A 23,347-nucleotide genomic window follows, 5' to 3' on the forward strand; every position below is an offset into this window, starting at 1 on the left:
CATTAATATACAATAAAAACACATCGATCTAACACTATATTAATTTTTGGACCTTTTTATAAGCATATTTTCCTTACGTATTCTTAATAAGTACAGCCCTCCTATGGAGTCAACCACAGACATAATATATTTTATATTTAGATAGGTATAAGAAATGTATAAACTTATAAACCATTTTCTTTAAATAATTAAACTATGTGGGATCATATTCGATTTATTTAAAAATATGTTGGATAGTTATTATAAATAATAGGTACTTTGTGTAAATAATATTAATACCAATTTTATAAATTGTATAATAAAGAATTCTATTATTTTATGCATTTTATGCATTTTAAAATATTGTTCACATATCTGACAGATCACCTAGGGTACTAAATAAAATACTTATAAATTAAAATCATAGCAAGGAGTGTATAATCACTCATAGATCAGCGATCTATCATAGTATCACGAAATCAAAGTGCAATATTTCGAACGGACATAATATTTTGTTATCGTCGAAACAATAAAAAGAACATCAAATTTAATAGTAGTATAATAAAATTAGCACGCCATACGCTTGTAAAACCTACAGCTATTGTTACCTATATAGGTAGACTGTAGGCATCGATCTGTATGGGGGTGTAACTTGTTAGGTATTTGTTTCGTTTCAGATTAATATTGTTAATAAGATTGTGTAGCACGATGTAATACTAATAACGTGCACTATATACATCGCAGACGGTAGTGTTTAATTGCGATTATTTCTACGAATCGTCACGTAATAATACACCAAACGTACACAGCCCATCCATCCGGCCACCCCCTCCACAGCGACGTTGATCCCTTTTGCCAAATCCATAGCCCTAAGACATTATAAACACCTATAATAATACCACACACTATATTTGTACGTATATGGGTGTACATACCTACCGCACTAAATCAACCTGTCCGGAGGGTTGTTTTGCTGACCGTCGCGCGTCGTCGGGTCCGGTTCGAGCCGGAGGGGACGATTACGATTTTCGTAGTTCCGCCGCCGGGGTGCGTTTTTGTAATATTATTATTATTATTATTATTTTAGCTTCTCGTAGAGGAGACTGGAGTCCGGTGAAACGTGTGTAGAACCCCGCGGGACCAAACCTCAAGCTGTGGCGGCGGCAAACCGGTTCGGCTTTTATACTATGCTCGTCCTAATAAACCCAATCGTCTACGGCGGCCCCAAGGGGTTGTGTGGAGGGTGGGGGATTCGAGCTCGTGCGCGCGCTCTTGGTCTGATATAAGCGCGACCGAACGAGAGCGGTGGCGGCGGCGGCGGCGAGTGGCGACGCGTACGATCCAACGTCACTGGCGAGGTCAGTCTGTCGACGGCATCCACTGTTGCAGGAACCGTCTCGTAGCGGCGTTACATTAATCTCGTTTATCTATCGTATTCCCGTAGGATTCGGTCGCGTATATATTTTTATCAGTGCGGCGTTTTTTTTGCAGTGCGAACGTCTTCGGATCTATTTAAAATAATTATTATATACATATTACGACCAAGTTTTTGACCAAGCTCGGTTTATTTTCATATTCTTGTCCGGCGTGTATCGTGGTGTGCGGTGGCGGTAGTTAACCCGAACGTAAACCTATGTGGCTGTACAAATATCGGTACAAAAGCGCGGGCGAACCATCGAGGAAATGACCGCCGCCGCGATTTCGCGGCTTTGGCCTGACGGCGGTGGTGTCGCGGGCCGGCCGTCGCGCCGTCCCCGCTACGTTGTCGAGGCCAATACTACTGTTCTGCTGCTGGTGCCGCTTTTAATGCTGGCCCTGGCGACGGCGTCCCGTGCGTCCGACAGCTGTGATTGGAGCGGAAGGTAAACATTTATAACTGTACACCTCACTCGTAGCATTAAGGCGTGTTAAGATATTGGACAAATAGTGTAGGCCCTGTATAGGCATTCTGATCTTCCAACGGATTTTGCTGTATACGCAGACGTTTTGTGATTGGCGTGATCTACTTAAAATATAAGAATTTTTCTAGGAATCTACTAGAAAAGCTCAAACGTTGGCTGACAATTAGATCAGTGGCTAAGTAATGATAGTCGATTATTTGGCAAATTATTTATAACTAAAATACGTTACAATATTTGAATGCATAGGTCATAGATACAATTTACACAATAATCCTTTATTTTTAAACCCATTAAATACAGTAAAAAATCACGTTTTTATACGAGTAGATACCATATCATTTGTATAATTAATTTTGTTTTTGATATCAATATCGTCGATAGTGTCAATAAATATGTGTTATGTAATCTTGATTAGGAAAATAAACAAGTGTGTTTGTATTCGCATCTTATATATAAATGTCAATATCATAAACATAATATATGTTTTTTTAGATAAAATATATTCATAATATATAATATTATTTTATATAGGAAAAAAATCATGATAACAGATATAAATGTTTACATTTGTTTCAATCATTTTTGAAAAAAAAAATTATTTTTACAATTCATTTACATTGTGACATTTTGTATGGTCACTATGGTATTTGTCGTATTTCTATTTGTAAATTACTTAATGACATTGCATTGTAATAAATTATATTATACACACATAACCATTACACATTACCCATATAGAATAATTAGTCCTCTAACTTAAATATATGTCAAGACTCAAGATATAAGGAAGCTTAAAATGTTTATGAATTTATTTAATATTAGGTATACAATATATATTTAATTTATTATACTTATTTATTTAACAATAACTATTAAAATTAAATTAAATTAAAACATCTTTTGGTAGGAATTATAAGTCTTAAAGAATTGAGAAGGAACATATATAATAACTAATAAGTGTATTAATATTTAATAATATACTCATATGTAGACATTTATTTTATTTTTGTGTTTAATACATTCATTTAATGGGTAGGTATAATAAATGTTATGAAAATCAGTTAACTACTGTATACCTTGATAGATCGATATATATATTATACATTATATTATAGTATTTTTATCTAAAGCCAATTAGGTTTCACTCCTTTACAGGACTGAACACAATTTTTTTCTACTTCAATTAGGTCACGTGCGTAAAACAGGTTCCAATAAAGCTCTTGAAACGGACCGACCTGTTGAATACATTCCCTCCCCCGTGTTTTAATTATAACTGACAATGAAAAAAATATAGTCAGATAGGTACAGATGAGATATAAACCAGAATTGTGTGGTTTGCCAAATTCGGCATGATATTTATCCGGTCGTCAAATGTAACCAGTTTATTTTTTTTTACTTCTAGACAATTTTCCTCGTCACACACAAAAAACAAATCAAGAAAATAATGCGCCCGTCGAGGACGCGTTATTATCACAAATTCTTGATGAAAAAAGTTTCCTCGTAGGTGAAATAAATTATTATTTACGATTTTGGAACAATAATAAACATTATACATTTATTGTTCAACGATTGCTGACTGATCAATTTTATATTAACGTTTCACTCTTTGACTGTTCATAAATTATACTGCAACGTTCGCATATTTTGAATACATACAAATTAACCGTATCGACAAACACAAAACGCGTGCCATACAAATTTCGTTGCAACTAGTATATAATAATTGTATAAAACTATAGTAATTAATGAGACTTCCTGTGGCTACTGGCCATTGTGTGGCTTATAAAGTAATTATTTTACTGTACCTATATAGTATATTGTTTGGGACACTTCGAGTTCCGGTCAATCAGAGTAACATTGTTGTACCCATAATAATCTTGCACATTTAACATATGGTATTATGATTATACCTACTTAGAGTAGTACCTACATCTATATACGTTGCTACACTTTTCTGTTTTTCTTTCTTCTTTGTCTTGTATACGGGTCGTATAACGAAAATTGTAATAATAAATGTAGACCAAAACAAAATATGCATAGCCGCATAGGTTTAGTGTATACTGTAAGAAGTAAATGAAAACCATTTGCATCTATAAAAAAAAATACAATTTGAATGCTTTATAGTTTATACATTAGTTACAACTAAGAAATATTTGTATTTATTTATACTAAACAATATCTATTTATGGAAAATCGTTCTGCGGCTTGCGATAGTATGAAGTGACCTAGTTGTAATATTAGTCTGATTTTTCCACACTCAGTAGAAAAATAAAAAAATAAAAATATTTACTATATAAAATGTTGATAACATTATACATTATGACACGATATCATTATTACGACTATTGTTTTGTTTAATACACGCTCATACACTACATTTCAGTATTTCAGTGATAAATAAACTTCTTTTCATGGTCTTTTTCTCATAAAAAAAAATTAAAATAATGATTATTCATGAACTTATTAAAGGACTGTGATTTTAAAATTTGAATAATTTAATATGTACACCAAAATTAAAAGATAGTTAATCGAATTTATATATATAATATAATATATTGTTATAGTTTCGGCGTACATATATAGAAGTGTGTGTGTGTGTGTATCTTATGATTTAAGTGCTCTATGCGTTATGACCTCAAATAAAATAGAGCAATAGTTTTGATTCCTAAGTCCTGACAAACGTTTATGAACGGTTTTTCAGTTCCCACGAAACCGCGCATCACTGTGCAATTTCACTATACAAAACGTCCCCCACGGCCGCCGATTCGTGATGTTCCACGTTCAACTGACGTTTTGTAACAAGATTAAAAAGAGCTGTTTTCTTCTTATACTTTCTCCAATATTCGTGATCAAGAAAAAGTTACCTACCGTTCATTTTATTTCTAATTAAACGCTGTGTCACGAAATTATAAAAATATAGAGAATAATAGTGTGGCAGAAAAACGAATCTCGTTGTTTTATTGAAAAGATAACAGTTATTATTCATAAGTAATAACCATTAACCACCCCGACGCCCCGATAACGATATTTTTAATCTCGGTTCCCGCTGCTTACAAGACGTATATATACGCATTTAGTATAATATTATATTACTATACTAATAAAAACATACACTTTCCTATAATAATAATATAAAATATATAATTTACCATGCGGCGAACGTAAATTCAAAATTAATGGAATTTTCGATATTAACTTTAGAATGATACATTTTATCCTTGTCCAGTATATTTTCGTGAGAATAACAATTTTTCGTCGTGACTTATGTGGTAGAGTAGCCAATTATTTTCAAACGTGTACAACTCAAAATTAAGATTTAAAAATGTTATACGTTTTTATAGAGAAGATGAACTCCTTTATATATTGTGTGTTCCAATTGCATAACTATTTTTGGCTGAACAATAAATTTAATATAGTATGTATACCAGGTACCTACTTAATAATATAATACTTAGTAATACTGTTGAACTTAAAATATTAACTGTTATTTGGTTATAAATTATACAATAATAATGATTATAAGTACCTATACCTAAATTCATATAGGTAGGTATTTAGATAATATTATGGAAAAATTGAAATTGAAATCATAAAAACTTCTTAAACAATATATAATATATAATACCTATATACTTTGTGTAAATATAGACTACACATATAACAATAAATTATATAATTAGATCTTTAATATGTAAATAACTACGTAAATTGTTTAATTTAAAATTTAAAATATCTTATAGTCTTCATTTTGTGGATTAAGTTCTCAGAAATATCAAATATAATAGTGATGAAACCAGTTTTTAAATAGTAACATTAATTGTATAAGTCAATAATAGTTAGGATTTTTTAATTGAATAAGATAGATACGCGTCGGAACGTCCACACGTATAATTACCGACGCCATTAATGGAAAGAGAATCGAATAAGATGATTAGTAACTGGCTACCGTCTGTACCCGGTCGTCTGCAGTAATCACACATTCAGTTGTTAAAATTTTCATTTGCACGATTCCCCTTTCTGTTTTGTTTTTATATTTTTATGTTTTATTTTTGATTACGACACGTTCTGAGGGGGCCCGCAGCATGTAAAACGATACGACCCTTCAAATATTGTTTCAACACCGGCCGTATTTATTTTCTGAGTATAACTATATAAGTCTATAACAACAGGTGGCGACGAAAGCCGTCAAAACTTCAATACACGTGTGTATGGCGATAGATATAATATTATTTGCTGTACCTAAAGGTTCATAATCCAACTATTAAAGATAAGAATAATATTTTACGTTAATATTCCACCGGCAATAAGTGAAAGCAGATAACGTATTATTTTATCAATATTCTGTAACGTTATAAACATCGCTGTAGATTTACCACCCGGAGACTTCATAATCCCGGTCACAATACAAATTCTATGAAATTAATGGAAACATGTGTTTTTATATTAGATCACAGCGTGACTCTGAAACGGTAACAATGGGCCCACCTCGGTTCGATTACTTGGCACGTTTTATAACAAAAATAATTTTCTCTTCGACCAGCGATCAGCCCCCTTAGGTTACCATTGCTATTACGGTGTCTGGATTTGGGGATGATCACTCAAACGTATCGATCATCCGGGTGCGATTTCTTCTATATTCAAGTCCTTTGGATAATTGGCCCTATTTCCAAAAATCGTGCGTGCACGCATTATCCTTTGTACAAAATTATAGACCTTTTTGCGGATCAATTGTATTATTATAGGGTTTTATTTTTATTATGAAGTTTTTAATAAGTTCAAACGATTACGCGTAATTGCACGTTGGTATAGGTACTACGGCAATAAATAAAAACATTACGGCGCTCGAGGCCTTGTATTATATATATTTTATTTCAAAAAGGGTGGGTAAACGTTTTTTGGCGCCACACGCACATGCAACACATAACCCTGTCGGCAGAGGGACACCGCCATACTGGACCAGATGGCCGTCAATGTAATCGCAACATGTGGCATTGTTTTTGCTACTCAGTAAGGCAGTGGGGCGTAGTTTGCAGGACCCTTGGAAATTTGTCGCTAATTAAATGATTTTTGTGACTAGTTAAAAAGTCGTGTTTTCTGCAAGGACAAAAAAAAATACGCCATGTATTAGCCAGCAGATTCCTGCACGTCTGGCTAATCAGTCTAAATTACTACGCAGTCTGTATAGTTAATGAACTCAACAAAAGGTCCGTTTAATTGCGGTTCTCTCTGGATCGTTATTTAGTTTAATAGCCATCCATTGAGGGTATATATTAGTATTATTTTATGGGTATTTTTTTATGCATTTTAACAACTTCACGGACAATACAATTTCAAAGCATGTCACTATAACGAACAGGTCGTTCCGACAAACGAAATGCTAAATTCTCCTAGTTCGTTCGTGTAATTCTATATTTTTGGCGGTTATTTAAAACAAATTTTCCAATATGTTTTCTCCATTGGTCATTTTTATACAAGGGTTTATTCGATTGGAAAAAGAATCGTACTCACATTGGTCCAAACTTCACGTGCGTGTTGTGGCCGAAACACGATACTGGTGGCGATGAACAGCTAAAATATAACGTCTAATCGCTCGGAAAAACCATTAGGTAATTCAATACATGGTTGTCCACTGCGGTAGTCCGAGGATAAGGGAATAATATTATACATTAAACGTATACATGAAATCGGCTTGCAGAAGACAAGACTATGACATATTTGTTATCGTTGACCCTGCACGAAGGTCTCGTAAAATATCACGCGATCCATCCCCCGAACACCCTCATCAAAAAAAGGGTAGACGTTTGTATGTCTAGACACACTAGTGACCAGACGACCGAGAATCGAGGGAGATAACACACAATATTTTTCAAAATAATAATAATGTTGTCCGCGTAATAAAGAATCTGGTTGCAAAATGACCGCTCTTCGGTCAAAACGAGCAGATTTTAATCTACATCTGGTCTGGTCGACTCGCGTCGTCTCTTTGGACCAATAATAAAATGGTATAAAAATTAGGTAAATCAGCAATAATATTCAATGTACAGTGCAATACTAAATATTGGGCACCATTGATTTTTCGATTGTTTTATTCTGTGATTGTTAACTCATTCGTGGAGGTGGTGTAGGTAACTCGTGTGTACTATACAAATTACGAATTATCATATTGGCGTATACGTGAACCTATGCTGTATTGCTATGTGTATATTTCATTATTTTATGTAATGAGCGCGACGACGATACTTATGAAAATTCTCAAACCGCGGTTATAGTCAATAGATTTGTCTCAGCGACTTCAAGGTGTACAAAATATAATAATATCACAGCTGCGGCTACATAATAATATAATACCAAGATAATTGCGTGTCGCGGTCATTTGTACATTGTAGCGATTAACATTATTCGATTCCGCTACTTTACCTCATTCCGATCTCATGGACTTCTGTTGCGAGTGGCACCGACACGACGTTTACAAGTGACCACCGGTATATAAGGTAATAAACATCGGTAAAAACGGTGAGAACTGACGTCGAATATTTCTGATGGCCTATTGTGAGAAATCTCGAGTTTTTATTTTTTCCCAGGACGAAGGTTGATGATACGATTTTAGTATCTTCGATGCATATTACATGTATACATATTATTAGTAGGTGCCTAATACCTATGTATCTATAATAGTTATAAACTCAGGTACTCGTTATTACGTTTTCACGGCTTTATTGTCTGCCGACTGCTCACGAAAAACTACCGAATTACATATTATTATAATATTAATGTTGTCTCTTCGACGGTGATTAATACATTTTGCGGAAAGGAAAAACGTATGATATCCAGGTGAAACGATCGAGTATTCGATGAATTTCTTTGTCGGAACTATCTGCATGTTTCGCAATCCACTTATGCACCGTACGAGAACTACAAATCTAAAATAAGTGTTCTTATTATCGATAACTATACGTATATTATACAATTGTATGTATACCCATTACCCATATAGGTTAAATATATTTAACTATACTATTCTATATAATATATGAATTGTGTATATACTATATTGTATCGTCCACTCAAGTAGTAGGTAATATTTTAATATTTTTCTATTATTTTTGTAAGACAACTAATCGTCTACGGTATATAGAGAACTGATTAATTTATATTATGATGTGTTAACATTTTCCTGTACACTGACAATGCAGGGTGAAAGACGACTAGCGAGACGTCGTGCATTGGATATTGCTCGCCTTGCGGATTTCATTATATAATATAAACGCACTTGATTCATGAAAACGATTATTATTCACCGTATATCCATGCCACTGTGTAAAAGGGTTCTCTTTTCTCGTCACAATAGAGACGTTCCGTAACGACGCCATAAACGCCCGTGTGTGCGTAAGGCATTATTATAATAATTCATGGTTTGTAATAATTAAATAGCCTTTGACGAAAAACGTGGGCACAGGTAATTCAATATATTATTATGTTTACTATAGAGTGAACGGAGCAGCCGCAAGAGCCAATAATATCGGCGGCGGCATGCATGGCCATTGTGCGCTACCTATATTGTATATAATATATACCTGTCTACCTGTTGAAAGAAACCCCAAACAAACTCCATTATAATATACATGTGCGAACGGGATGATGGAGGGGGGACATCTGCCAGCTGACACTCGAGTTTCTGACCCTAGTGGGTCCTAGTTTCACCATATACGCCACCACCAATGTCTGGACAAAATTACCACCGTACGCTGACCGTGTTATTATTTCTTTTGTAACCACCATCAAAATCAAAATAATATTTATAAGATATATTATTATACGTAGAGAATAGGTTAGTATTTTTTTCCCTTTTTTTTTATATAAATAACGTATCTTCAGTAAAAAGGCTACACACACGCGGTGCTGCTACGAAATAAAAAAAAAAATGGAATAGAAAAGAGCCGCTGTCAGTGCGTCCGAAAATCAATTACTCCAGTCGAGTTTTTATTATTATTATTATTATTCATTGAAGTGACAAAATTAATAACTATTATGGCACGAAAAAATCTCAAAGACGTTACATTACGCGCGTGGTGTGTACCATTTATCACGCGTTCGGATTGTATATAACGAATACACAAGACGAAAGGGCACTCGTAAGCAGACCTTTTATATATATAATATAATGATATTATTATGTCCCATCATGGACTTTAGTGTGTTGATAGTTTCGTATTATCCTTAACCTCCATCATTAATATCCAAGACGGATGCGCAATAGGCCTGGGTATAGGGATAATCGGAACTTGGCGGCCGATGCGTAAGCCCCGTCTTCCCCGGTGGTCCGTTGTAAAACTCTTCGTCGATCATTTAATATCATTACTGTCGGCGCAAATCCCCACACGAGGTCCATTATAATTATACTACATAATATTGTATAATATATATATACATAAATATAGTCAATATAGACGCCTGCAGTGTTATATATTATAAAATAATATTAATGTATTTTACATCATTATATTATTATAATCACAATGCAATATTCTGTAATAGCAGATGCCAGTATATATAACACACCAATATAGTGACTAGTAAGTACATAACGATCGATCCGGGATGACATTTCATTCGCCATTAAAGTATATTGTACTATAATATTTTTATGCTTTGATCCAAGATCCAACGTGTGTACTGACAACACGTCACGAAGTGGACCGACGTTATTTCGGAAATATATTTTGTCGATACAGATCATTAGAGGCGTGCGTATAGAGCCGTCGTATATTATTCATCGTTGTTTCAACTCAAGGTTAACCTTATTTTTTTCCGAACTACATATTATTATATACGTGTCCGGCCGGTAGTTATATTATTATATATTAATTTTAATGACGCTTGTTGAGCCCCTCATATACGCGCCGAAGTACACGCACCGACATTTATTTCGAGAAGACGTAAGACGTCGAAACAATAAAACGTGTATAACGACCACCGTGTTAAGAGACATTAATCATAAAATTAATCCGTCGCGCGGGTTGTGTTTTATATTAGGTATATAATATAATATAAAAAAAAAATAATAACACGTACGTATATATAGGCACTCGTCGGACGCGTTCGTTATCACGCGGTGCATTATCGACGGTACTGGTCGTCGCGGGTCGTCATTCGATTCCAGAGGGATGATGACTTTCAACCCTCCCACCAAAATACTTTTCAAGTGTTTGCCCCGGACGATTAAAAAAAAACATCCAATCGGCTACGGCTTTCGAGACGATTTTAAACGGCTCAACACGTGTTGATTGCTGGTGTCGTTTACAGCGGGCGATGTTGTGTGCGTATTATTATGTAGATAATTTATTCCTGATCGTTTTTGTAGTTCGGACGAAATAATAGAACGGCGTTTCGGGTTTTGGTGCAGTTAATAGCTCGATTTGCATATAATATAATATACACCTACCAGCCATAGTACCGCCAGTTGTCGACTAAATACATATTTTACTACGAATTTAATGTAGGTATACGTTGTGGATATTATTACCGCCGTTTTGTATACGGACGTTTGTCGGCGGTAATATTGTATACACGAAATAAAATTGCCCACAGGGAAACTGCAGTAATAAAATTTACATTTCGTCCGTATAAACATAAAAGAATCCTAAGGGCGGACGGGAAGAATTTCGACCGCACGTGTCATCGACAAACGTAGTTTTCGGATATTTTCGGACATGCACCGACTTCTAAATAACATATTTTCTCCTGCAACTCATTAAAACAATCTAAAAAAAAAAATTATGGCGCATAATGGCTATAACAGTTTTTTACATCTATAGTTGATTACAGAAATAATTATTACTTGTATATTATCATAATATACAACCATCGTGCGTATAGACGATAAAAATTATGTTATATATTATGTTAATATATTTGTCTCGTTGATGCCGTGGCTATACTTCTCCGTTATTAAGTCTGTCGGGAAAAAAATGTCGAGTCTGACATCAGTGACTTGATTAACGTATTATGTCCACGTAAACTCTATATAATATTATCTAAACACCATCTAAAGTAACTAACGTATATCTGAAATACACTTGAAATGTGTGTATAATATATAATTATAGGAGTTGACATGTCGATTTATATACTCTGGACGAGTATATAATATAATACTTATACGTTTATATTTTATTAGGTATGTAGAAGGTCGTATCGTATGAGGAACAAATCCGGTTGACTTAAGAGGAAGGAAAATATATTATATAAACCTATCACAGTCCACCCGAATTGTCCATGAAGTCGATCATGACCGAAAAATTACCATTTTAAATGTATTATAAACAATAGTAGGTATATGACATAATATACCTAGTCTATACAGCAATATTAGAAGTAGTGACAAGTTCAAAAACTTTTTTCAAATAAAATGAACAATAAAACAGTTGGTCGGTGAAGTCAAAAGAAATTGCATTCGTTGCAAATAATATATTTACTTTTCTGACGATTTTTACAAAACCAAATAAATTGTTGATTAAAAAAACTATTTATTAATTATTGCTCTGTAATCTTTCGTACGTATGTATTCTATACCGATAGATGAACATCTAATAACACAAAATATTCATAAGACACGGAATTTTCCAACATTTCCGATAAGTTTAATTACATGATAATTTCATGTATATAATATTATCTATTATTAAACGGCGACTTTACTGTTTATGTTTATTATGTTATTGTATATTTGTATGTATAAATCATGCACATCGGAGGTTTCTAATGTATTTACAGCTAGGCATATAACTACACATAAATGTGTACACATATGCTTATCATAAAATAGCTATAGAATACTGATTATGTGGCCTTTCATAACAGATTTTTTTCAGTTAGAGAGACTTGAGTTAGAGATTTTTTATAAAATATAAATACACCACAACGTGGTATACCTATTATAATATACTAACAAAACGTTTTAGGACAAACCCTATTTAATTATTATGGCCTCGTATTATAATGTTCTGTGTATACAAACAATAATAATTGTACTCTTGGCAGTCAACAGGATATTGTCCGACTACAATCAATAATATTATAATATACCTACGTAATAATAATATATTTTAAAATGTGTTTTGTTTTTGTTGTTTTCCAGCGGACTGACGTCGGATTCGTCGGAACACTCGGTGCGGCCCGTCCGATTGGACCGGTGCTGGGCGGGCACGGTGCGCTGGTCGTACCCGCGAGGCGCGCTAAGGGTGGTGTTCCGGTTGACGGGCACCAGTGGTGGCCGCGAGTTCCGCGTCTGCCTCAAACCGGACAGGCTGGATGGCGTTCGTGTGCTTTTGGACAGCGCACCCCGTCGCCTGATCGCCGTATACGATTACCGCAAGGCTGATGAGCCGCTCCGGTCGAGGTGCTTCAAGAGCGTTGGTGGCACGGCCGCGTTCTACGTGGAGGCGGACAAGACTGGCGACCAGTCCGGTCCCGTCCGGTTCCGTTATGATCTCGAACCTCTCGCCGAGCCAGCACCCCAACTTTTCGTAGCCGACAACCTTGACGACGGTAAGTGCCGACGATTACCATCGTTACCTATATACATTATACGTATTATAATATATTATTATTTATTATATACGTTATACGTCATAAAACTACACTATAACTAACTCAGTAATAGATAGCTTACCACCCGATACTAGCTGTATAAATATTGATAAACTTGAAACGGGTCGCAAATTCACGAAATTTACATTGTTATGGACTTCCGATCTATTTTCTGAATTACTGACGGCCCAGTGACAGATTCAGCCCGTGAGAGACTCGCGCAGAGACTGACAGAAATATTTGTTTTTGATAATCTGCAATAATTGATAATTAGTTAAATTCGATTCAAAATAATTTATTCTTCAATAATCATATGATAATAATATATACACGGTTAAGCTGAAATAATGTGAATTACTTCTCTTTTAAACAATGTTATCCATTCATGTCTCACCGGTGCGCTGATAAACTTGAACCTATCTATAGGGACCGGCTCCGATTTTAAGGGTCAATTGAGACCTAACCACAGCAGAGGTGTATCAATTGTGACTAGCGGAACCAAAATCGTATTCACCAAGTAGTTAAATATCTCAAAATTCAATTCGATTAATACTATCATAATATTAAATAATTATTGTACGTAAGTCATACAAAATGATGACTAAAATAAAGTTTGTATATAAATTAAATTCGGACTCTGCTGTAAGAAGGTGTTGGTTACAAGTTTACAACTTGCAGTGTGGTGTGTACCTACAGCGCAAAAGTATCTCAGAATATTATTATTTATTCGTTTGCATCTTATCTCCCTGTCGTCATTATGCATTACTTCGCAATGCTATAATAATACCTGTTAAGTATATCGGCACAAAAAAGACTGTTTGAATTATACATTAAGTATACGATATTTATTTGGTTCGGCACCAATAAGTCAAATAATCGAGATTATTTAATTTGTTTTATTACGGTTGAATGTATATTGTTTCTATAAAATCGGACGTTCTGCAAACATTTAGATAGTCCGTGACAATAATATTTATCGATTAGTATTTAATATTTACCGTTGGTCGATTAAAATAATAGTCAGTGCGTATCGAAGTATAGTTTTTTAAATATTTAATGTCGATTTTGATATTGATGACACTGCAGTAGTGCAGTTCACATAAAATAATTAATGCATAATTCAATAATAAATAATATTATATTAGGTACATAATCAACTAAACAAACATAAAAATATATTATATTCACGCTCATTCGAAAAAAAACACATACCTATAATAATAGTCTTATTTCATACTATAATATATATAGCCATAGCCCATGGTGTAATCGTGCAGTAAGCAGTAAACTACACATCTTTAAAAAAAATATATTCTATGATCAATACGGTTGCACTAATTTTTTGAAAATATCATTCTGTATTTCTGTGTAACAAATATAGTAACTATTCGGCCAGTGGCGTAGTTATGGCGGGGGGGGGGGGGGGTGTAAGGGGTTTCTAGCCCAGCTTTTTGACCAAATTTTATAGAGAATTTCAAATGCATCTATAAATATATTAAAGAAGCTTAACTATTTTGAAAAGAAAAACATGTTTATAAAATGAGAATATAAATATTTGACGAAAATGTAAAGTATCTGACGGTTAATATACAGTTTTTAATAACAACAAAATAACGAAATTGATTTTATGAAAAACTTAAAAATTGATGTGCGTAAATATACCAGTTTTTGCGCAATTTTTTTTCTTGATTTTCCCGATTATTTAAAAAGTGCATGTAATTTTTTGCTTTTGACCTCTCAAATTAGATCCACCCAGAAGATTGAATAATTTATATTACTCCGTGTTGATGGCAGACAAAAAAAAAAAAGTAATATTGTAAAACCACTCATCGTTCATACACTTATTGATCCGCTCAGAATATAAAATAAAATTCAAAAGCTTAGATCATTAAAATATTTGTTGTATAATATTTAATTGGGCTGCCCACGAACTACAAAAATACTTTGGCCGAAAATGTTATTTTAGTATTTGAAAATAAATAATATATTTCGTTGTTGGCTTTATAATAACGCATTGGTATGAAAAAAATAAATTGGAATCGTTTAACAAAACTCGTTCTTTAGTTCACAAACTGCAGAACCCAATCGCAGCCGTGTAAAACATATTTTATAATCGATCAAATTACATTTCGTCCGACGTCCATTCTTTATATATGATTATCTGCTTGAAATGACTATCGAAGAAATAAACTATTAACACCATTAACATTCAAATGTTCTTTTCACAAACATATGTAGTTTTTAATCTGTTGGGGCGTGACGAGCATGGCGTTAAAACCGTCTTATACCTAGGCGGTTTTCGATGGCATACACGATCAGCTGTCCGTTACTATAAATTAATAATAATAATAACCAACAAATATGTTATATTTGTTTTCCCAAGTACGCGTTATTCAGCCTTACGGTGTTCTACGTAGGTGTTGTTGGAATAGCAGGTAATTTATAATAATATAATATAATATTGAAATGTAAATAAACGGGCGAACACACACATGGCGCGTTTTATATACAGGAATAAGCAATTGCGCAGTACCTACCTTCAATTATTACTTTTTTTTCATATAATAATATAAATATAAATTTATTTGATGAAATTTACAATCGATAAGCACAACTGCAATCATGAGAAAATAAAATTTAAAAAAAAACTTCCAAAACCATGAAGTTTAACGGAAAACGACTTGTCTCGTATAATAATAATCATTATGAAGTACATATATATATTATATTGTCTATACATATATATATTATATTAGAATATTTTTCAACCTGTGCCATTCGGACAGACGTTTTGCGATATACAACATTCGGGACGACCCGTTTCATGATAACATAAATAATTGAGCATCGTGTATATTATATATTATAATATTAGGTATGTACGTGATCGCGTTCATATTTAGTTTTTAACACTCGTCTGTTCATCAACTAACCGAGATTACAAGATATAGATAATAATATACAGTTTTTTTTTGTTCGTACCTACTACATGTAATAGGTACCTATTATTTTTTATTCCGTACATCGATCACGCTTGTCTTAAGCCGTCCGAGTTTGTTAATATAATATTATAATATGAAATAACAATGACACGCGGCGTCTCGCCGATATTGCCGTACATGTAGAGGTATGAATTAAATCGGGCAGGTGTCCCAGGTACATTGTTCGTTGAAATGATCATTGACCTTAATTTTCTTTACTTCATTACAGAAACAATAGAAAATCAGCTTAACAATACGCATTTGTCTAAGATTTCCGACCATCTCGAGTATAGACATTGGGTTTTCACTACAAAGTGTATATACTAAAGGACCATAATTAATGGAACGAGTGTAAAATAATATTACTTAACCACATATATTCCTATATAATATTATAGTCAGTATAGACTATAGAGAAGATAATGAATTTTTCACAAAAGTATTATGTTTTTGACAACTTTAAGAGTGTTTACGCAATTGTTACGCGATCAAAATTATATTTTACTTCGTTCTAAAACAACTCTTGTGAAGTGCAGCATATAACCTGCATAATTTAAGTATTATGAAAAAAGCACGCGTCGCTGCATATAGTATGCATATAAATCGTACAGGCTATAAAAGTATATAAAAACAAGACATTTTCTAGATAATTTTAATTTTTTTAACTGCGTGTACTTAAAAAAGTTGATTTTGACATGAGTATAATATATTCTCGATATTATCATTTTTTCTTCTTCTTGGATCATAATATGTTAAATGCGGATTTCACCTACGTTCGGCCAGTGAACGGTTACTATCAAAGTCCTCGTTGGAAGTCACAAAAATAGACCGGCCATAAATTTACTCGAGAAACCTCACGATAAAAAAACCACATAGGTATACGCGCTGTTGAAAAATACCGGTTTCGCCTACATTAACAAAGTACACACTGTATACACTTTTATTTCTGTTGTATATATAATACTGTATTATGTATGATTTTTTTTCTTTTATTACATGGTTATAATATTTATTTATTATCACCATAAACAATGGGAGATGGTGGCCGTCGAAGAAAACACGCTAATGGTGGTTTTTATTTTAAAAAGTTATAGGCCGTTTAACATAAATTGCTCTTTATTGGAGATATATATATATATATATATATAATATTATATGCATTTGGAGCTCCTTAACCAGACACAACACTAGACTATAATTATTATAACTTTATAACACTAGACCTAACGCTGTATAGACGGTTTATTGGATTTTAATACCACGACAGAGTCAAGAGTATAAGTTGTAAATAATATGATAATTTGACGTGTTGAGATGCATTCGGTATCTCGGCTACCTACGATATATAATAAAATAATACGATATAGACTAATCTAAAAGAAAATTACGCCTATCCAGCCATGGAACGTCGTATGATATTATATGTCAATTTAAGAAGAAAAAACATAGACATTACACACAGCAGTCGAACATTTGGCTTTATTTTTTAGTTGATATAATAGTGAAAAAGCTTTTTTTTACAATGCCATCTTTAATACGATTTTAATTATATATATTTTTTCTATTTTCAGAATGCCGGCCGTGTACCGTAGAAGAAATGACACAAGCTTACTGCACGAGTAGTTTAGGTGAGTTTCGTTCATTTTTTGTACTTAGATTATTTTATATTTTATACTCAATTCTTATGCGACTGTTTTATGAATGTTCACGGTCGGGTGCGTGTCTCGAAAATCAATGACCACACATATTTAACCAAATCGTCCCCGTTATAATATGGATAATCGATTTGATTATCGCGTATACAATTCGGGACATTTAATACAATCAATTTAAGGCTTTTAAGTACATTTAACAAAATACAATAAAAAATATATATTAATATAAACATAATATATGCGCACAATAAAATAATTTATATTTTAATTATCCCTTTTCTAATCACTACCCACTTGATTGGGCCATTGTTATCTTTAAATTATATAGGTACTGGCTCTATACTTATTTACAGAAATAAGGAGAGTTGTTTTAATTATTATCAAACAACGCGATATACGATACGTGTTAGTGTGTTACCGGTATCTCCCGATAAACAATACGCGGATAGTGAAAAGCGAGTGTGGGAAACGTACAAAATTATATTATTAATGTATATATATGCGTAGGTATTATAATTATGATAATAATATATAAGTATATTTTTAATACGGCGTTTAATACAATAATGCGATGATGACGATGTACTTCTTGGGTTTCTATTTAATTTAATTATTCCATGCATCGTTCTTATAATACGTATAGAATAGGACATTATTTTATTTTAATTAAACGCGCGAATATATAGGTATATAACATGTACCTATAATGTACTACGAGAAATCAATATATTATTATACCTATATATTGTGTGAGATCGTTTTACGACATCAGCACAATGTATTTTGTATTTCATTATCATTCCATATTATATTGTTGACTTGTTTGATAATCAGAGGCGCATAATCCGAATTTGGATATATGGGAGCAGCCGCTTGTATTTTTCCTATCCTATATATACCTACATATATAATGATTTTATGATAGCTATAGGTTTATCGTATATGTACCTACCTGTTCTAAAAAAGTTATCGGGCGATCCAGTATAGAAATTAACGATTAAAATAGTATTCTGTCGGAGATGGATTTTATTCGAAAGGTCGGAGGACATGCGCAGAATACAGACGGGATACACACTTTGGGTATAGCTAACTATAGTGTAGTGTCGCACTCGTCCAACTTCGCTCGATTTTTTTACTCGAAAGCCCTTTCAAGTCGCAACCACTGTATAGGTACATGATTTATTTAAATGCGCGTTTGGCCGTAACCGTGATTACAAATTTAATACATACCATGAATACTATAGTCTATAAATTCGATAAAAATAATTGTAATTATTCGTAACAATAATAATTTTTTTTTTGCTTTTCTCTTTTGCAGTGGTCCAAGGCACCATAGTGGGGGTGTCTTACGACGGCGATGTGTCGCGCGTGCGCGTGATGCCCACCAAGGCGCACCGTCTGCCGCCCGAAGAGGACGACCTGCCGGTGCAAGTGTCACCGCCGCAACAGCAGCAAGAGGACGAAAGCGGACGACCGCGGCGCGACGACCGGCGGCCGATGACCATAACGTTCGGCCGGGGCTGCAGGCCTGCCGCCGGGCCCGGCGAGTTCGTGTTCATGGCCCGCACCAAGTTCGACGAGTTGGCCCTGCGGTGCGCGCCCAGGCTGGAGGAATGGAGGCAAGCCGTCAAGGCAGACAAAGCTCCCGGTTGCATTCTGGCCGGTTGACCTTCGGACACACATCATAATATATATTTTACGTTCATATATATATATATATATATAATGTATAAATATATATTTCTAAGTTAAGATAGGTACCGTACGGACGTGATATTATATAATATATTATATTTTGTTTTACGCATTACACGTATAGTACCTAAGTAGGAACTGTTATATATTACATACTATACAGGGTTACCAAAACCGTTGTTGAATTACGTTGTTTAAAAACTATTTTTATTTTTTTTCAAAAGTCATGTTATAATAATATTTATAGAATACGTCGTGTAAAAATAGCCATTTTAGCTTTAAATATAGCCATATAAAGGTAATGTATATACATTATACTCTCAGTAGACGCTTAAACAAAGATCGCTAAATGCAACGGCTATGTATATAAATGATAATCGTTCCGCAAACGAAAAGTCGTATATACTCGTGGATATCATTATAATATTATAATCTTGTAATTAATACTATAAAAGTTCGCGGTTGGTCGGGTGTAGTTGGCAGAAATTGCGTTCAGTGAATAGTCTCATCAGAAAGGGAGGAAGAAGGAAGGGAGTAGGAGGAAGTGGGCATGGCTCGTGTACATAATATATTATTATAGTTTCCTTATTGACGTAGAAAAAGGGTTCTGTGGCTGTGATCTGAAACTTTTTACGTAAATATTAAAAAGAAATTTAAAAAAAGTAATAAGACACAATGGACGTGCGTACCTATACTCTTAATTATAATATATGTGAAAGCTCGACGTCAAGTCGTCTGTATTCGTGTGTGCTATAATAGATAGGTGGTATACGCGTATAGTCGTTCATTTCTGACTGGTAGGTAAATAATTTAGCGCTTGCACTACTTTTCGTAAGAATTATGACATAATAAACTTTGTATGATACTACATATATACGACAATATACCAAAACATTATACTGTTGGCAATTCAAAGATTTTAACGCACGCCAGTCCAAAAGGTTCTTTTAACTCCCTCCCTTGTTACGTTTATGTAATGCTATAATGTACGTGCGGTATATATGAATTGTATATCGTTCATATGTGAATCTATGTGCCAAACCTTAAATAAAAAAAAAAAACAAAAGTTTTTATTTATACAAGTAATATCATTATTGGTTTGTAGTTATATTATATTATAAAGATATAATATCAAATGGTTTATTCGATTTTATTATACTTAACTTTATTTATATATATACGCATTAAAAACAATACCTTTATATATTATAATTCTATTATTTCTAACGAGCTTCATATTATGCATTTCGTAGTGCAATGTTAAAATATTAATATTAAGATAATGTGTTTGTTAGGATTATTATTTTAATCACTTTGTTATGTTTTTAATAATTGTAAAATCTCATATTTTGTGTAAATTATTTTTGTTTGTGTATGAATATATTGTAACTATCATTATACGATATATTATGATCTCAATTTTTAAAACAATATTAAATATCGAACAAAAATTGTAATTAATTTGACTAATATTTAAAATATATTTGTGTTATCAGTTAAAATGGACATTTTTATTTTTTTTAGCGAATTGCTTTTTTTCCTAACCCGTATATAATATTCTATATAGAATACAGATACCTATAATATAATCTATATAGGTAATATAATATTACATTATTACCTCTGCAGTTTTCCTCTCGAGCGAAGGTACAGCGAAATGCATTTATTGTAAAAAAAAAAATGTTATTATAAACGTATGGTATATTATACTATATAACTGGTCGCATTACATGTGCGAGCAGTCGTGCCGGACAATGGCCAGTCGAGAGCGAAAAGGAGCGTATTATATATAGGAGATGAACGAAAAAAAATAAAGGTACGAATTGAAAACCGGCCATAAATCAGAGGAGCCTCTGTGCAAGATGCCCCCCGGAGGACGAGGACGACGACGACGACGAGGTATGCCGGTCTCATTAAGGTCCGATTTTATTTAGAACACGCGCCGCGGCGATCTCTCGCGCGCGCGCTCACGGGACGTCCTCTAATTAGCGGCGGCGCGCGCTCGTTTCGACATTCCCCGCGCTCGCGACGAACTCGTTTGTCTGCCGCCGCCGCCGCCGCCACTGCCGTCGACCAACCCGCTGCGCCACCAAAAGACGCCGCGTCATCGGATTTACCCTGTGCGGCGGTGTTGCCCCTCCCCCGCGACCGCCGCCCACCCACCAAGCGACTGTATATATGATACTCCGGGTGAGCGTATTTTATTTTTTTTTTAAATATGTTTCCTCACTATTATATTCAGTTCCCCGCCCCTCCGCCGATCGCGCGCAGATACGATCATCTCGTCGGTCAGGTCGCGATTTCCATCTCGTCGCGGTCGAAAAACTGGATTTTCTCGTCGATTTCGCGTTATTTTTTCTTCCACCACCATAATATGCTCTACGGCACAGCGGCGGCGGTATATACTTTTATAATAATATTATTATCATTATTATTATAACAAGTTACGCCTACGATTATATTTACCGCGTGTATATATCGGCTGATAGAGCTGCGATAATAACATTATAATATATTTAGACGATCGCAAAAATAATATAACCGATTGCTGCAGCTGCAGGGATGTACTTTTTAATTATTATGATTATTGCTCATCGCGAATTATTTGATATATTTCAATTAAATCAGAAAAGAATAAATTGCAGTACTTCAAATAATCAAAATCGAATCTGAACACATCGTGATGATGTTAATGTAACAATAGCAGGTTTATGTATACTGTAGAATTTTTATGGTTTGCGGCGAAACTGCATCACCGACCGATATTTGTGACGACCGCCCTTCCCAGAAACGTCGAGTCTGCAGACAAACTACGATTGAATCATAACATCGTGTAACGTTACTAACCTTTAAGTTATAAAAAATGTATTATACATATACATGCAATTAATACCTGGCCACGACGGGCGACGGCGCATGACCGTGAGTGGGAACAACAGGTGAGAGAAGAAGATTTTCCCAGAGAACTTTTTCTTAACATAATTCACATTATGTATTTTGCTTTGAGATTTACAACGGTTTTAAAGTTAGGTATTTATAATAATCCCTTCTCCCCTGAAAATGTTTTACGCCACTGCCGGGCCAAATAGGTTAGGGTATAATATATACGCTTCGGAGTTCGGATAAGACGTAAACTTATACAAAACTGTCATCTGCGTAGAGGAATAATATTATGTAGGTATACCACTCTGCTGCTGCTGCTGTCGCTGCACCCACGACGTTTTATATGGTTTTTATTTCCAATTTTTTTTTCACCATTTCCGCCACGGCACACCGCCGTCATATACGAAACCCGTGTTATATATCTACATACAATTTCGTATAATAATGTTATACTGCTGACCCAATCCGGTGGTCAAACTCTATCTAATATATAATAATATGCATATTATATGTGGTACAGCCTGCAAATAACCATTTACGTACGCTGTATAATTTTCCGTCTACGCCAATGTGAACATTTTTCGTGTGGGTTTATGCATGGGATTGTTATTTATCATTATATATTATGCACATGCCGTTATAATAATATCTCGTACCGCACATT

General features: G+C 34.1%; 1 protein-coding gene across 1 annotated transcript; it reads left to right on the forward strand.

The window, feature by feature from the left end:
* The first annotated feature begins 1,320 nt into the window (after positions 1-1,320).
* Positions 1,321-21,302, forward strand: LOC100166791 (meteorin-like protein). Its single transcript, XM_001942607.4, has 4 exons — positions 1,321-1,841; positions 13,018-13,427; positions 18,022-18,078; positions 19,424-21,302. Exons 1-4 carry the CDS (start codon positions 1,663-1,665, stop codon positions 19,771-19,773), a joined length of 996 nt encoding a protein of 331 aa, XP_001942642.1. The 5' UTR covers positions 1,321-1,662; the 3' UTR covers positions 19,774-21,302.
* The last annotated feature ends 2,045 nt before the right edge of the window (positions 21,303-23,347 follow it).

Source organism: Acyrthosiphon pisum, chromosome A1 (assembly GCF_005508785.2).
Source record: "Acyrthosiphon pisum isolate AL4f chromosome A1, pea_aphid_22Mar2018_4r6ur, whole genome shotgun sequence".
Taxonomy (NCBI): Eukaryota; Metazoa; Arthropoda; class Insecta; order Hemiptera; family Aphididae; genus Acyrthosiphon; species Acyrthosiphon pisum.